Genomic DNA, 17,963 nt, shown 5'->3' with positions numbered 1-17,963 from the left:
CAATACCAATGGTGAAAATGGGAGACAGGCTAGCTACACTTTATACCGGAGAGAGAGGGCCTAGAGTTTTTTACCCCCCCCCCCCCCACCCCTGCCAGGTATTACAATTGAACACCAAAAACAATCGAACATGTACGATTTATTTTATGTATTCCAGAAGCAGTATGTGCAACCCATCGAGAGGGCATTTTCAAGAAATACTATTGACTTTGGCATGTACATATAAAGGCAACACAAATCAGCAATATCCCTTTTTTTTCATGCAGAATTTCAAAAAAGCTTAAAAAAGATAGGCATTTATAATGTACATGTACATATGGTTCAAAACGCAAACAAAAATTAGGCTCTGAGAGAGTTTAAAATGGCTAGTGGAAACCAGGGGCAAAATAAATATACTTTTTTTCATCAAGTGAAAACAAAAGTCACAAGAGAAAAGAATCACAAACAGCTCAAAACATGGCTCAGAATGCACCTGTTATTTTCAAGAACCCGACCCATCCTTTTGTGGCTACAAGTGTGACATATTCATTTCAAAGGGAAAAACCTATACTTAGTTTTATACTAAAATATAAAGTTTCAAAGTATTATATTTTAAACTTGCCTATTGTATTGTGAAGCAGAAAGTGTCCTTATTGAATGTTTGTCGGAATTAAAGGACTTTATTTAGAAGGAAAAGGAAACTTGTGTACAGTCTACCTATACATGAAATTACAGTTTACCTATTTAATGTTATAGATGTATCATTGTGGTACACGCTGCCTCTAGCTACCGGGCAATCTCGGTGGTCTAGTTGGAATGACACTGCTCTAGAGTTACAAAGGTCTTGGGTTCAAATCCCACTCCAGTAATATGCCTGTGATTTGTTTTCACAGAACTCGGGGAAAGTACTGAGTAATGCAGTGTTATGGGTAAAACAAAAATGTATATTACATGTAGTTTACCTATTTTTTTATACTTTTTGCATGATTATTTGGGGCCAATAAACTTTGTTGATAATGTAGCAAGAGAAATTGTTTACCCTGACTGTGCTTTTAATGTTCAACTGCAGAAATATAAGATGATTGGGCAATTGACTTTGGATTTTGAAAATTGTTCTTTCTTGTCTCAATTGTTTTGAAGTATGATGATGTAATTCCATATTAAGACTAGCCTTGATGAATGCGCTCCAGCCGGCCGCAACCGGCATAGTGCGAGTCCCCACTGAATTCCGCCAGCGCACCGAAACAAAACGCAAAGCGTGTATATACATGTACGTGTACAGCGTATTTACACTGAATGTACCATACGGTGTACATTACGAGGGTATAAAGACACGATCACACTAGATACTTTGCACTGTTCTCACCGTACAGTGTACTGTACATAATGTATCTGTTGTTCGTGTATGCACTGCATGCAGCAATTGTTGCCGAATCGTGCCGCAGCAGGGGCACACTACATGTACGCCAACAGCCTTGAATCAGGGCCCATGTGCCAGGTTTTTCACGCAGGAAAAATGACCCATCGGGGTTACGAGAAAATTATCAAGCAGAAAAGTTTCTCAGATGGAATTTTGTTCAAATCGCTCTCTCTAAAACCACATTCCTTATAAGAGAATTGGTTTTCGATCAACATCTTCCCAAGTAAACTTGTATGGTTAATCTTTGTAATAATTATAACCAATGGTACAGTATAACCTATCTTCCCTTTAATTTACACACAAACGTATGCCAGCTTGGCAGCCAGAAGCAGCAGAAAACTTTTGGCATGCAGCAGATGGCGCCATTATACAGGAACTATCAATACAATGATACAACCCTGGGAGCTTCAACACCTTCCTTTACACTAGCAGCCAACATCTTGGATGCATTCCCTGCCTCAATCATTGTCAGTGTATAACATCCCCTGAAGCTACTGTGCATATAACTCATCTACCCCATCCTGACCACTTTCCTGTCGGGTGTAACTTGTTCGTTATGACTGCCTCCTGTGTATGCATCGTACTGTCTTCATTATAAACCTGCGACTCGCAGATGGTGGACTATTGGTCCACTGAGTCACTCAATGGGATGCGGAAATGTGGTGACGTTTTGGTTGTGTTCAAGCATAGCGGGACTGTTAAGGTTCCTTGAAGTTCTCAAGTTTTGATTTTACTTGTGATGAATAGAGTCGCTAATAATGAGTAATCACGGATAAGACATCAACTATAGTTTATTTGTTCGTTTTTTCCTTACTTTTTCCAAATATCTTTCAAGTAGTGAAATAACTTTATCTTGTCATTCAAATGCAAGTTTTGGTGTTTTCTGGTATTCCAATAGGTACGCCATTCCCAGATTGTTCTGTCACTCAATATGTTTTGTACCAAGTTTCATGATGATAATGTTAGTATAAGGTAGCCATGTTTGATCTGTAGTTTTTCCAGTTCTTAAGCTAAAAGCAATTTCATGGTTCTATATTGTTGTGACGCTGGAACTTACTGATTTTGTTAAAGTTATTGTTAAAAAAGTCAGTCCAATCTTTCGTAGGATTAGAAACTTTGCATGCTTGGAGCTATAATTAGGTGAAGTTTGGGGTAGCGAAATGTGTAAAATCTTTTTTGAGTAGTGTTGGCTCTGGTTGTTGACAACTCAGCGTTTTGATCATCGAATGCTCTGATTGTCTTCTTTTGGTTAAATTTGTTGGTACAGCACACCATGTTTATATTCCCCCCATCTGGAGTATAAGTTAAAAAACTTTGCGTGACCTGGGCCAGGATCTGAGTCAAACAGAAGACAGAGAACCCTCTTCCAAGTATTTCCCTTTTCCCTTCAAACAGATGAGTCAGTGAACGGTGCCAGCTGTAGGAACCTGGCCTTCATTAGAATAAGTCATTCTGCCCAAAAAATGCTGGCAGCGTTCATCGCCACCTGAGAAAGATTTGCTTGTGTTTCTGTTGAGAAAAGGTTAAAAAGCTAACTCTCAATTTATAAAGAGCACTGATACAAAGAGGTTCTGCTTATAAAAAAGCAAATTTGAAGTACTGAATCTCATTTCTACGTTTTGTTTTTGGATTGTTGTTTTTTGCTGTCCTCTTTTACTAGTGCAACCTTCCTGTTTATAAAGGGGTTAGTCTCTGCAACCCTAAACGACGAGAGTCTATATACTGTGATACACCTTTTGACAAACTTAACATCCAGGGGTTGATGTGGAAATCCAAAGGTTCCAGGGAAGTCACAACATGTTCTTTCTTTGGAAATCTGAAATAATTGTGGAGAAATTGAGGGTATAATTCTGTGTGTAATAAGCCAATGTTCAAAATGGCTGCTGCGGCTATGGCTGAAAGCTACAAAGTAGCTGTTACTATGGACATCCTTGCTCCAACACACTTGTTCCCATGGTGTTCAAAGCCGCAGTTACTAAGTCAAGCACTGCTTTATTCTGTTGTGTGACATGGCCGAGTGGTTTTGAGCATTGCAAGTTCCTTTAAGCCAATAGGTTGTGGGTTCGAATCCCAGTCCTGGCACTGGAGTCCCTGAGCAAGATGCTTTACTGTACTTCTCTTCACCCAGGGGTATGATTGGGTACCTGCAAGGGTAGAGGTTGATATTGTTTTTGAAAAAGCCTTCAATGCAGCTCAGAGCTGTATACTCCACAGGTAGCTGAGACAGTAAAAGGAATGTTATTAGCCCAATGACCTGGGCACTAATGTAAAGCGCATTGTTACGTTATTGCAAAAGGTGCTGTATAAGATCTTTGTTTAATTCTAAGATGCTTTATAGGCCAAGTACCACACTGTGTCTGAGTTGGTATTTGGTCTGCATGGTTGCATTCTTTCATGGTTGACAAACGATGGCTGCCCGCACTGACTGGAGGTCTTATGAAATTGATTCACGGATTTGAGATGACTGGAAGATCATCCACAGACTTTCAGGTTGATTTATTAGTAATTAAGGTGGTGCTACTTGTTCAGGATGTGGGAATGGGTTCACGATGAGGTGAAACTAATGATGGACGGACACTATATACAGCAATAAGACTGTAGGAAGTACCTGTACTGCAGTAAGCACTGGACATGTTTGGTAGTTGCAAAAGACCAGTGTGCTCACTTGGTATATCTCAACATATGCATAAAATAACACTTAGTCGTGAAATTACAAGAAAATAACAAGAAAAGGGGCCCTTGTTACACAAACTTGAGAAAGGCTTCAGGCCTGATTTATTTTTTAGAGTCAAAAATTTAAGAGGGAAATTACCTCTTTCTCAAAAACTATGTTACTTGAGGGGAGTTGTTTCTCTACAATGTTTTACACCATCAACAACTTCCCTTTGCTCTTTAACAAGTAAGTTGTTTTGCTAATAAAAATTTTGAGTAATTGAGTAATTACCAAAAGTGTCCAGTAACTATGTTTTCTAGAACTAAGTTGTTGGACAGGTGACTGGGTGTACCAATGTTTTCTTGGGGGACTTTTAACCAAGTAAATCTGGAAGTTTCGACTTGCATTCATGTTAAGCAATCCCCTTTTCAGCGCTCTTGTGCCATTTACTATTTGTTATACCAAGATTGGTTCGAGTGTGAAGCCTAATGTTGTCTGCCTGTAAATGTACTGGTTTGACAACATTGATATTGTCACACTACGTCAGCCTGTATTTAACACCTTACTCTGGTAATTTAAAATTTCAAAAGTCCAGATTTCATATTGGAGAGGGCTCTTTAGTTATTCCACTGCCTGTATTATTTAAATTTTGTTTGGTTTCATTTCCAAACCAATGTACTTTCTGTAGCTCACAAGCATAAGTCATCAGCCTGACATAATCTGTGCAGAGTGACTTCGTAGTTCACAAAATTGATGAGATGTACATGTTGCGTAAATATTTACAGAAAGTCATTAAGCATATTCAATACACATTACTTTATATTCTATTAAATTTATGACAAAAACCATATCGAGTTATTATCATATTTATCAATTTATTAAGATTTGTATATTATGTGATAGCCTGATGCATTGAACATACATTAGTAAATAAAAATTAAAACCATTTTCATAATGAATGCACAATTTACTACAGCTGTTTAAAAACTATAAACGGCAACAACAACAAAACAGGAAAAAAGTATCACATCAAGTTTGATGCACAATAGGTTATACAGGGTTGAAGAGCGACATACACATGTAGTAACACAAACAGAAAACAATAAATAAAGCAAACAATACAAGCTAATTCCTTTCAAAAAATTTAAATCATTACGGTAAAACTTTCCTGACTTGAGTTTGAGAAGTATCTCCTTCCACCCAACTTAAACCAACTGCAGGCCAAATGACATTATTTTCTGTCTCAAATAAGTAAGGGAACAAAAATTTACCTTTCAAAAATTGATTTAATAGGCCTCGGTGCAGATTTTCTGTAATGTTTTGATCATGTAGCCATAGAAAGTATTGTTTCAAACTGAATCCAGATTCATGTTATTTCCAAATAACTGAGAAAATTGGTTTTCTGTAATTTTGTTTAGTTCCAACATATATTCTGTACCATTAAAGCCAAAATCATCATCAAATATAACATCAATTAAATCCTGTCTAATGTGAACACACTCAACTTCCCAAACAAAATTCTCAACATATTTGTCAGGAATTTACTTTCAAACAACATCTTGGAAACCTTGTAGTAATATCAGAGGAAAGGGGTCATATTCAACCGTGGTTCATACCATACCATGATCCATGTTATGTTCATAGAATCATACCATCATACTTCTACGTACTCATTTTTTAAACAACAATCTGAAATATAAACTTGGCTTAAGGTCACTCAGTAGGCCTTATAAGCAGAAAGTAAAACATTGCTTATTTTTTGGTGATTTGGTTTAAATTACCCAGTGTATTATGCTGTGGTTGTAGTACTGTGATGCATTTGTAACAACATCAACTGTGAGATGCGAGTCACTGCTGACATAAACAGTCCGCAGCGAGGACCCAAAGTCATAGAGCAGCTTAAGCACAAAGAATGGCTACAAAATACTAAGACGCGTACAATTTCTGACTGGTATCCTGCTCATTTCTGCCATGTTACTTCAGAGGGGCCGCTTCTCACAATGTTTTATACTATCAAAAAGCTCCCCATTACTTGTTACCAAGTAAGGTTTTATGCTAATAATTATGAGTAATGAGCAATAGTGTCCACTGCCTTTAACAAAATAACTGTTACAGCCAATGGCCAGTGATTGACCAATGGCACATTCAACCTGAACAGTTAATGGTCACATAAACGTGAAAACACAACCTGATGTAAATTCTAAGGAGCTTTCGGGAGAAGCGCTAGAGAAGTAGATCAAACAGCCTGACTTATTTAATTATTTATTTTATTTTGTCTGTAAAGTCTGAATTCAAAGTCTGAAAGTTCTCATTCCCTGATGTACATCCAGCTTTCCGCCCACAAACTCTTTAACAAATTTACAATTGCAGCACAGTAAAATAATACTTTAAAAACCTATGTGTTACACCATGCATTGTGCAAATGTAATGAACTATCCACTCATTTTAATAATCCCTTTAACCGTGGAAGCTCTTGCTTTTTAGGTAAGTTGAGAACAAAATATCGAGACATACACGTGTACATAGAATGTAAGGAGGCCGTCAATAAGATTACAAATGGTAGGCCCGACACTGATTTTAAGAGATTGAGTTTTTCTTACGTTTGTTTTTTTAATATTTAACTGCTACTCATACAATGTTATTTTTTATTTTAATATTATTATTTTGTTTTGCTATAAGACTTCTTTACTCTGATTACATTTGTAGTTTCTCCACTGAAACTATTTTTTGGTTTTTTTTATCAACACTACTATGAACGACACATCAAACAGTTTGTTTTTCCAAGATTCGATCTTCATTCATGCAGTAAAAAAGAAACTGAATTGTTGAAGAAAAAATAATAAATAAATAAATTAACAAAACCATCCAATACAGTGCCAATCTAACATGAGAAATATTTCAACATCAAAAATGAATTTCTACAAAGAAAGTTTTCCATCTTTTCAAAAATTGTGATTAACATTTAATGATGGAAGTTCCGATTAAGGTTGCCGCCAAGTAATCCATGCCTATTGTGTGAGAAGCATAGTTCATTGTGTATAGATTAAAGTGTACTTTGTGTATTTAGAACTGGGAAAGTAGTGCATTCTGCTCTACCAGCCAGACTTCCTAGTTGATGATACCCAAGCCTACATCCTTACAGACTGTAAAGGGGGTAACCCCGTTACAGCCCCAGGAGTAGGTGGCAACATGCCCCTTGTGGTAGTACATGTACAATAGGTTGACAACCCACAATCAGTGTAGCCCTCACCTCAACATGGCCATTCGGCCCCGAGATTTTAGGCGATATCTCATGAACTAAAACCTCACACACAACTTGGACGCACACATTCTTAGCCTTACACAGTTGTGTTGGGGGGTTTGAAAGTAATTGTCTTTGGTGCAATTAACCGCCAGGGCCCAATTTCATGGCTCTGCCAACCGTAGGCAAAGAATCGGCGCTTACTGAAGCCATGATTTCTGTGCTTTCATCAAGCATCTTTCTCTTTCACAGGTTAGCAGGGAATTTTTGCTTGTGCACGTGCATACTCCACATAACTAGGCATTCTACGCTTACACAGCTAGGGCAGAAATTCGGTGCTTGCAGTTAAGCGACGAATTGCGACCATAAGCGCAGAATTTCGGCGGTAAGCAAAGCCATGAAATTGGGCTCAGTTAACACACTTCCTTACTGGCCAAAATGCAGTCAGTTATGAAATACCTTTTTTGAGTCAGTGGATGAACATCTAAGTGCATTTATACACTACATTATGGGTTATTGTAAACTTGCGTTACATGTGCGCGGAGTTTGCAGCTTACTGTAGTGTAGTACAGAAACAAATCAAATATGTTTTAGAAATTCAGATGAGGTCTAAATTTATGGCTATAATATGAACCAAAGTGATTAAGAGGCTTGCACAAACGTATGTATAATGGTCTGAGGAGGGAGTTTGCTGCTCAAAGCTGGATTAAAAAATACTGCATAGTACATGAACTGATGCCTGGAAGCTTATAAATTGAGAGCTCACTAGTAACCATGAAATTGCGCCCAGATCCATTGTGTGGCTATTTTACATCAAATTTTAATCAGACATCTTAAATATGAGAGCAGTTTAGAATATGGATGAATGACCGAAAAACTAACATACTCTTAAAGTGTTTCCCATCCTTTCATTATTGTGTATGTACTTTAATTATTACCAGGTAAAAAGAAGAAAAAAGTAAAACCATTTAGCTAGACGTATTAATAAATTTGTATAATTTGCATGATTCTAGACTAGCATAATATACCACTGTTAAACTTTTTTATGTAAATTGAACTCTGTTCCTTTAAATACCACAATTGCATGCAGTCAAAGTGATTGTTAAAATTAAAAATTTTCAAATAGGAAATAGTATAATACACATCTAGAGTACTGCCTAATAGGTTAATATCCACCCGGGACCCAATTCCATGGAGTTGCTAAGCAGTAAACATATAACTTAAAAAAACAAAAATTATTTGCTTGGCAAAAAAAAAGTGGTTTGGGGCAACCAATCACACATAAAATAAACGACGTGGCAATGTGGCTGGTAACCGCTGAGCAATTTGTTTGTTGAGCTTAGCAACAATTGTGAGCTTAGCATCTCTATGAAAATGGCCCCCAAAAGGAGGAAGGGGCTGTATTTTTTTTTTAAAGAATTGTAAAACATCTTGCTTATTTGTTATTATTACTATCTTTTTTTTACACATCTGATATTGACGTTTATGGTCAATATGCTTTACAGTGATTATCAAAGTTGGCATCCAGAAATATAGACTGGTCCCCCGTCTTTATCCGTAAAGATAGACACAGGCACTGGTCTTACAAATCAAAAGATTTGATTGGCTAGTAGAAACATGATGCAGCAATGATGCAAATAACTACCAGACTGTTCCGATACTGTAGGAAATGAGAGTAATACACAGTATTGTCGTGGCAGGTTAGGTCAAAGGTACATCGGGCAGGTAACTGCTAAACGCAAGTCACTAGCATTATTTGCGAGCCTCAAGATGTCAAAATAGAAATGTTGCTACTTCAGTTAGCTGGTTCAATGAGGATACAGTTAGGTTTTTAGAAGTGCCGCTTGAATGTTTGACCAGTGCACACTGCTTACCAAAGAGAAAAAAAAACAGAATCCAAGAATGGGCACAAAGTAACGCAGAGTAATGTTTTCTAATGTGAAGAATTGTACATAACGGTGACATCAGTTACGTGGCAGGACAGTTCAGTGTTGGCCATCAAACCAACACTTACATAAATGGTGATGCTTCTCAGTTTTGTCTTTTAATGGTTTGTAGAAATTGTGATAATGGATAGAACATTGTCATTTCTGCTTTCCTCTACATACAATGCATAACCACCAACAAAATCCAACTCTCCTACTATATCAGTGTGTTTCTCAAGACAACCAACCCCACACCCCAATATCTGTGACATTTTGAGGCACACACACATAAGCCTACTGATGTAGAGAGTAGAGCTATAACCCATGGTGCTTTAATGAGAGTGGTAACCAGGAGAAGCCGCTAGATTTGCTCAATTTGCAATGGAGTCTAGGCCACTGTTGGAAGAGATAAGGTTCTTAACCGTGGTCAATTTATTTTCACGTACGTAGGTATACACGATTGGCGAGTACCAAACATCCCCCATTGACAATGCTCCTGCTTTAAACAGAGCATAGATAAATTTGTCCATGTTCAGACTTTTCCCCTCCCCATTTGTAACAAACAAACAATGCATCAAGAAAATACTTGCATTTACCTTGAAATAACATTACACGGTTAGTTGTTACATTAACTTCACTTAAATGGGTGGACAATGCTTGGGCAATTAATGTTTTGACATCAATTTTGTTTGACAGAATCAAATACTTGTAAAGATCAAAACCAACACAACTTGTGGTGATGACAGATTTTAGCGAAAGAAAACGATTAAAAAAAAAAAAGATGTAGTAAATAGTGTTAATAAGCTACAAACCGACATATAACAAGCATAACAGACACATAGTTTTTAAATATATTAAGGAAAAATGCATTTTGTCTCAATTATAACATTTTCAGAAAGAAAAAAAAAATTGGAAAGGTTGTCCAAAACCTGTGGTTTCTGGTGTCCTCCGCTAAAGAAATGATTGACTGATATTTCAAGTTTAATTTTCAATCTATCTAAACTGGTACTATTGACTGGGCGTTGTTGTTTTCTTCTCATGATTTTTTTGCTGCTTACATTACCCAGTATTACCATGTTTAATTACCATGTTATTTTTGTTGACACAATCACTATTGATTTCAGCAAGAGCATAAACCAAACTTTGAAATTGAAATACGTGGACTGTGTAAACAAGTTTTTCTTTGCTCAACTAGGTTTTGTGCTTTTAGTTTATGGAGTGTGGTTCTGAGCGCAGTCATGCCTGGTCTTAATCATAAACCACTGTACTGTTTCAATAATCTCCCCATGTCCTGAGACTTCTCGTGAAAATCTCTTTCACATGGAACAACACCTTGGTCTGATCTGTGGTAACGCTACCGAAAGGCAGACTGTCCATCACTACTGACTCACAGCTTAAAGGTTATTGTCCAAGCATTGCACAAACAGACAAGTTTACAACATCTAAGACCAAACCATGGTATTTGCTTCTCTGCCAACAGAAAAAAGAAAATCTAAAAACCTACTCTTTTTCTCTAATCTGCTTCTCAACTCAACGACATCGCAGACATGTTGAAACCCCTCGGCTGGCTTTAAATGCTGAGTCTGTTTATGAGATTTAATTGATCTACAGATGACGATTGAGCTGATGAAAAAACCACAACAATGACGATAAAAAAATGACAACAAGGAGGAAATTTCTCTCTGATAAAAGGGTGCTGGGAGTCCCTTTTGGAGAGACGTACAATTTTTGATCTATCAAAAACACTGTGTAAAGTCCACAGTCGAAGGGATATATTGTATTATCTATAATATACATATATCTGCAAAGATTACAGTTTTTGGATTTTCTCGCCGACGATGACGGGATTGTTTTTCCTTATTTCCTCTTGGCCGTGCAACCGGTAATCAAATTTACAATCGTGCTTGTCGGAGTAGCGATGTATACTGCAAAAGAGGCCTCCACACCGACATTCAAAACCTGACAACAGAAAGACCAAACAAAGAAAAACGTGTCAATCTTTACAATCATAAAATTGAGTACATCTTACAGAAATACCCCCAGATGATCTTGGACTTTGATGAGAGCTACTTGTAAAGCTTAAAAACTTTGTTCTTGAAAAGCACTGCAACTTCTCAAACCCTTCAGAGATCATGGCGGTCACAAGCAGCTCGAGCCAAAATGCCAAGGTTTGACCAACTTCACTTCACTTAAAGAGGTCAAATTAAAGCTGCATGATTTCTCTTTCTTTCTTTGGTTAAGGCTTGACTTCCGAGTGCTCAAGAATATCCTGCAATCAGTCCCCCAAAAACCCGAGTAATGAAATTGCTGTTTGACACCTCTGTTGATCTAAGTAGGATTTGTAACTTTGAATGGTGGGAGTATAGTCATTGAGGCTTGCAGTAGCAACATGTGTGAATGTAATTTGTTGGGCAGTGTTTGTTCTGAGGAGAATCAGTGGTTGATAACTCAAAGTTTCGATCAGTATGTTTTGATCATCTTCAAGAGTTGATCTTGATCTTGTCTTACCTGTGAGTCCAACTTTCTTGCGGCAAGTCACACATCTATTCTTTTTCTTTTTGCCCTTGTCCGGGCTGTCAGACCCATCCGGGGAATCTGAGGAGCTAGTGCTCGGCGACGGACATGATGGCAGCTCGATCTCGTCCACGGTACTCTTTGCTGTGGCGCCCTCTACCTCCGGCGCTCCTTGCACTCTCTCGTTGGCATTACTGGCTGGATTGCTGAGGGCCGTTGTTGCTGTGTTTGTAATTGAGGAGGTGGATAGTAGAGAGCTAGTGTCTGTGTTGCTGGTGCGGATGAGGCTAGATGAGGCTGTTCAAAGACAAATAAAGATTGCAAATATTGAAAACTTGACGAAAAATGAAAATGAAAAGCAAAAAAACAGACATCTTGAAAACAAATCTTTCAAATCCATATCTCCAACTCAGTGCTATACAATAAGGTCGCCAGTTGCAGTTTAAAATACGTACAGATCAAAAGGATTAAGTCAAAAATGTGTGTAAAATCAACAAATATATATCAAAATCCACATTTTTAGAAACTAAATTCTTTCTTTTTGGAGACCACTCTTTTAAAACCAAAACAAAACAATAAACTACATTCACGAGGAGCTCCAAAACATACAATTTCTCAAGCAACTTTATTAAATCCTTACAAAATCCAAAGGACCTTGCTGACGATAAGTACATTTTTTTTAAAGCCAACAAAGCTCTGAACATCGTTTAATTGAAATAAGTTTAGCTCTCATGATACCAGCATAAGTTCAGAAATTTACTACACATTGTTTGTTCTGTATCCATTGTTAACACTACCACTCTATTAGCATTAACTGCAACTAGGGCATGAAATACGTACTTGTACATGTAACATCAACCGTGCACATGTTCCCACTGTGGATTGGAGTGAACACTGACCAACAACACAGATTTCCATATTGGTTTTTAAAATGGTTCAATATTCTTTGTTCGTCCTGATCAGCTGCCAACATAGTTTGTATGTATGTAAGCACTCTAGCAAACATACACAACATGTAAACCATGTGCTTTGTCTGACCCATTGGTCTGACCATGTTGGCATTGTGCATGACCCAAATACATTCTACACACAAACTTGTGTTGTCATATAAATCATTATTGTTATGGACTGATATTCAAGATATTCATTTAACATACAGGGTACGTACGTATATGTAACAAGGTTGTAGTGTCCAAATTTGCCAAGAATTTTAAAACTGGGTATCCAAACTGTATTCACTTACAGTACAATACAAAGTTACATAAATTTACATTGCATAACATGACAATGTACATGTACACCGTACAACAGGGTGTCCAAAAGACCCACAGACACCCCTCTGGCTAACACTACATGTATACACATTGTACATTAATTTGCATTTATTTTGGTCATTGCTTTACAATTTTCTAACATCTGCATAATACCAGCAAATTGTTATACATTGTATTGTATGTACATGTATCTAGTGTATTCACCATTGGTACATGGTCAGTCACACGTGTACACACCAGCTGTGTAGCGTGCACACATGTGTAAACTACACTCCATCCTTACAAAATGTTGTACATGTACATATTCATTTGTATACATCCAGTTCAGCATAATTTACATACATGTGTAATTGAAAACGAATACGTCACACACATGTCATACAATTCAAAGGTCATCCTGTTTACCATAACACATGGACAACCATGCCTTGAAGGTTGATTCAATGATCCAAACCAACAAAATGTGACCCTGAACTAATATGGTTACAATGCATTGTACTTTTTGTGGATTAAGCGAGGGTGTCATACGAACTCTTTTAATTCAGGCTATTTGTGTACATGTGAACATATACATGTATGTGTACACTCATAGGGAGAGCTGCCAACATTTGCATCTTGCAATCAGGTCATAGGCTTACAAAGCCTTTAAATTCAAGCTATTTGTGTACCCATACACTCATAACCTGCCAACATTTGCATCCTTACAATCAGGGAGAAAGTGTAAACAGTGAATTTATGGAAATTTTATTTTTAGACACAGGAAAACTCATACATCATAGTGTGTGAAAAATATGGTGTAATCTTGACTGAACGAACAACGGTTTTGGAAGAAAATTCGGTGGGTCTTGCATTCTTTAACAACCAACTGTACCACCGATGTAAATGTAAAATTAGTTGACTCCAGTGAAGTTCAGTTATTTGTGCTGTGAACTGTTTCAAAACTATGGTTTTGAACCATGGTTTTGACTTGGGCTATACCTTCTAAAGGCTGTTGTTATTTGTTTTGGAAGTATGCTTTAGAACTGTGGCTTCTATCAGGCGTCATGCTTTAGAATCATGGCTTCTATCAGGCGAACTGAGCCTATGTAAGCTGGACTCAAAGCCCATGCCATGGTTTTAAACAACGTCTACCGATGATTATTCTGCAGAGTAAAAAGGAGTCACTCATTTCATTGTAGTCTGGCTTGTAGAGAAATGTTTGTGTGTGGATTTTTTTAGCTGCCATTTTGCCAATCTGTTGAACAGATTCAATGTAACACGCACATCACATCTTTGGAACATTTCCAAAATGTCATACAATGTTTGTGTGAAACACACTGTGATTATTTGTAGATGAATAACACTACCACTTAGGAACCGGGGCCCAATATCAAAGAGCTGCTTATGGAGCAGAAAATGTTGCTTGAAAAATGTGTGCTTAGCCGAAACGAGCAGGAATACCAGTCACAGTCACAAAGTGAACATGTGACATGGCAGTTTGGCTGGCAACCTTTTTTCTGTTAGCCACATTTTGTTGACGAGTAACACCCACTCTTTGTGCTTATGAAAAGCAGCTCATGAAATTGGGTCAAGTTCACTAAGGCCCTTTTCGAAACCTTGGCTTTGGCTCCAGATTCGGCTCAGGCTAGCTTGGTCCCTGCGGTTGTTTTGACAAGTGCACGCTTTGCGTACGTGCTAAGGGCTTCAGTTGAGAGAACGGAGCCTGAAGCTGAATCAAAGCCCCAAGCTTGAAAAGGGCCAGTATGACAACTGATCATAACGATAACCAGTTCATTCTCCCTATACCAGTGGTCCACCAGTCAGATGCCAGTTATGAACACCTGAGGACCTGTCAACATTCACTCCCAGTGATCTGGCTGGCTAGTTTATGCAGGCGTTAGTTTGAAGCCAGAACCCAACCTCCTTACGTCATCACCTTTCTCCACCTGAGCCAATTACATATAGGGTCAGGATTTCACAACCACTTCACTCTATCAGCAAATGTGTACTGTTAGTCAAAGCTTCACCCTTTGAATTATCTTCATACATACATGTAGGTGAAGCTTCACTTTTTCAGTTTTTCAGAAGTACATGTACGTTCGCGAACGCTAGCCTGAACATCTGACATCTTTCCTTGCTGATAGGGACAGGGGACCAGTCTAAGTTGCCTCGTTGCAACACTTCCACAAAAATCCAAGACTATGACTTTGGTTCTGGCTCTCCCTGTCCATACCAAAACCACACATTTTCAGAATAACTAATGGGTCCTGAAGAGGAAACCAAGCAGAATGTGATGTTTCTAAAAAGAGCTTTAGAGTCTTGCTCTCTCCTCCATGTTCCATACATCATCTGTAGGCGAGTGGGGAAACACCAAACTCAAATTTCCAGGGGTTGGAACACACATTATGGAGTCTAATCTCAATCTCTTTCGGTTACATTTCATGCAAACTATTATAACCGCGTACTCTTAACATATCGCCCAACTATTCTATAGTATTTGTGACCACACACTATGGATATTAAGCCTAAAACTCAGTTTAAAAAGTCTAGTACTAAAAGCCGTACCTTTGTCATTTTCCTTGCCGTGAAAACCTTGAAATGATAAGCTGGTACTTTGATGTGACGCATGAGCTAGTGGTTGCACGGGTGAATTCTGCTTCTTTCTCTGATGATCTTTAAAACATTTTGAACACATTCCCTCGGTAGCAGCACTACCATAGAACCCGCAGCCGTTCCTACATTGGTTGGGCGAGACCTCGTCACTCCCTTTGCTACTGTCCATCTTGACTTGCTGTAATGTTAACAACCTAATCACAGCACCTGGAGTAGGAAGAAAAAAAAGTGAGCAATTTGAGTTTAGACCTCTGAAAATGCATCGCATCACGACAGCAAAAGTTACCTTGACATTTCTTTTTTCATCGAACACATGTAACACAAGACTACTTTCTCTGAGACACATTTTTAAAAACGTTTTAGAATTGTGGGATTCATTTTTGTAACTGCCAGTGCCAATGCCAGAAACACTGGGGCACACCCCTTCTCTTGGCGATCAGTGTAACTGGGTTCATTTATGGCATACGTAATACCACTACACACGAAACTAACGTCTTTCTTCCTATCCGAAGGACAAAGCAAAAACAGTTACTTTAGTCTCTTGCACAATGTCCGGGACTCGAACCCACACTCCGCTGATCAGAAACACTAGAGTTTGAGTCCTGTGTACTTGACCACAACTCCAACAAAATTGAAGACTGACAAGTTCATTACAGTTGTGTAGGTTCGATCTTCATAATCACAGCTTCCTAGTTGGACTGGAGAAAGTATGCTGCAACTGTATCATGACACCATCAAGGGCATCTCACATGCTCGATGGAAAAACCAACAGCATGTGAACTTATTCAGCTGACACCAAATACCTCGAAGCCAAATGTTGCCTGTCCCAGATTGACTTCTGCATTGCAGTGCATGCAACAGAGCTAAGGGCTCAAAATTAAAGTCAATGATTCGTCGTCAGTCACCTACAGATCCAAATAGCGTTCCAGTTTAGCTGTGTAAAAATTCCTTGGTAGAATTTTTAAGAAGTCAGTGAGATTTAAGACAGTAGTAAAATGTATCACAGCAATTTAATCAATGCGAAAATCTTATTTTTCAAATAAATGGACGACTGATTTCCACATGTTTAGTCTCAATTTTTAGCATGTAAAAACATATTAACAAGTTATGGTATTTTACCATAGCTGTATTTTACCATAACTGATTCATATATTTGTATTGTACAAGCTAAAATAATTTTGTTTACTCACTGAGAAGAAAAAAATTTGTTGTGGCTTATTTTACTCATTTCTCAAAAACATATAGCACCAGCAAGTAGCCTAATAGTTTAAGGGAAGATTTCTACCAATCTTCAAACTGAGTAAGTTTAATGTTTAACTGTGGACAATTTGTTTTGTGTTACAAAAAGTACCCAAATCGTTTATAAAGTCAGTTTAACCACATCCATAAACAGGTTACTTTTAGTTTTAGGTTAAGGTATTTAATTTAATATTCCTTTTATTTTTTATTTAGGTTGAACTTGGCATGTTGGATACACTTTTAAAACCAACTGATATTCATATATTATTCTGTGGCCGTTGGCAATGTACAGTCATTCAAATCCTAGTAGAACACTTCTTGTTAGAATACACAAACAGCACGACCAGTCAGTCACCGATAGGTGATGAACAATGAATCATTTTTAAAAACAAAAAAAATAGAGGTCAGTAACCATGTCGAATAACAGCAAGGAAATTGTCCCGAAAAATTAACTTTCAAACTTAAATTCCACAAAAATAATGTAAAACTAATATCAATGGGAAAAAGATGAATAACTACTTGATAAGTCCAGATGCTATTTTGTGAAAATAAAACTGTAATATTGAATGAAACAAAACTTTGATTTGTTGTGTACGCGTTGAAGATGGCACGGTTATGTAGCACACCGTCACCGTACACAGGGAAATGCCAATGCATAACAAGTACATTGGCCTTCATCACGGTAAAAATGGCGACTATCCGACTACAAACATGAGCAAAACACACTATAAAAACAGTTCTATAAGTCACACAAACAAACCATTCAGTATACTTACTACGAAAATGTACACTCTTCTCGAAATGTGAAAATCACAAAGAAAAACACACCAGAATAAATCAAAATTTACAAAATAAAATTACGATGACTTCGCTTTCTACGGTCCGTTGTTTCTGCTGATGTCCAGTATGACCGTCGCTGCCAGTCATGTGACACAATACAAAGCAGCTGATTGGTTTGTGGTGCCACGGCTCGGGAAACCTTTGATGACGTCACCCTGTTGACTCCCTTTAGGTCTGGTCACAAACTCTCAAAATAGCACAGGTTCGAGTTGCTCTACCAGCTGAGTACAGACTATCGGAGATAAACACCGGATATCGGTTTTGTTTACAATTAAAAAACACAACA

The 17,963-nt window shown here is 37.8% G+C and overlaps 1 protein-coding gene across 1 annotated transcript; it reads right to left on the bottom strand.

Annotated features, from left to right (window-relative positions):
• Nucleotides 1-4,907: 4,907 nt before the first annotated feature.
• On the bottom strand, nucleotides 4,908-17,753 carry LOC139937057 (AN1-type zinc finger protein 6-like). The gene is made up of 4 exons (XM_071932036.1): nucleotides 17,614-17,753; nucleotides 15,551-15,805; nucleotides 11,727-12,029; nucleotides 4,908-11,177 (listed from the first exon to the last, which is right to left on the bottom strand). The coding sequence occupies exons 2-4, from the start codon at nucleotides 15,765-15,767 to the stop codon at nucleotides 11,029-11,031; spliced, it is 669 nt and encodes a 222-aa protein (XP_071788137.1). The 5' UTR covers nucleotides 15,768-15,805; nucleotides 17,614-17,753; the 3' UTR covers nucleotides 4,908-11,028.
• Between the last annotated feature and the right edge of the window lie 210 nt (nucleotides 17,754-17,963).

This window comes from Asterias amurensis, chromosome 5 (assembly GCF_032118995.1).
Source record: "Asterias amurensis chromosome 5, ASM3211899v1".
Taxonomy (NCBI): domain Eukaryota; kingdom Metazoa; phylum Echinodermata; class Asteroidea; order Forcipulatida; family Asteriidae; genus Asterias; species Asterias amurensis.
The sequence above is the reverse complement of the archived record's forward strand: the minus strand, read 5'-3'. Positions and strand labels throughout refer to the sequence as shown.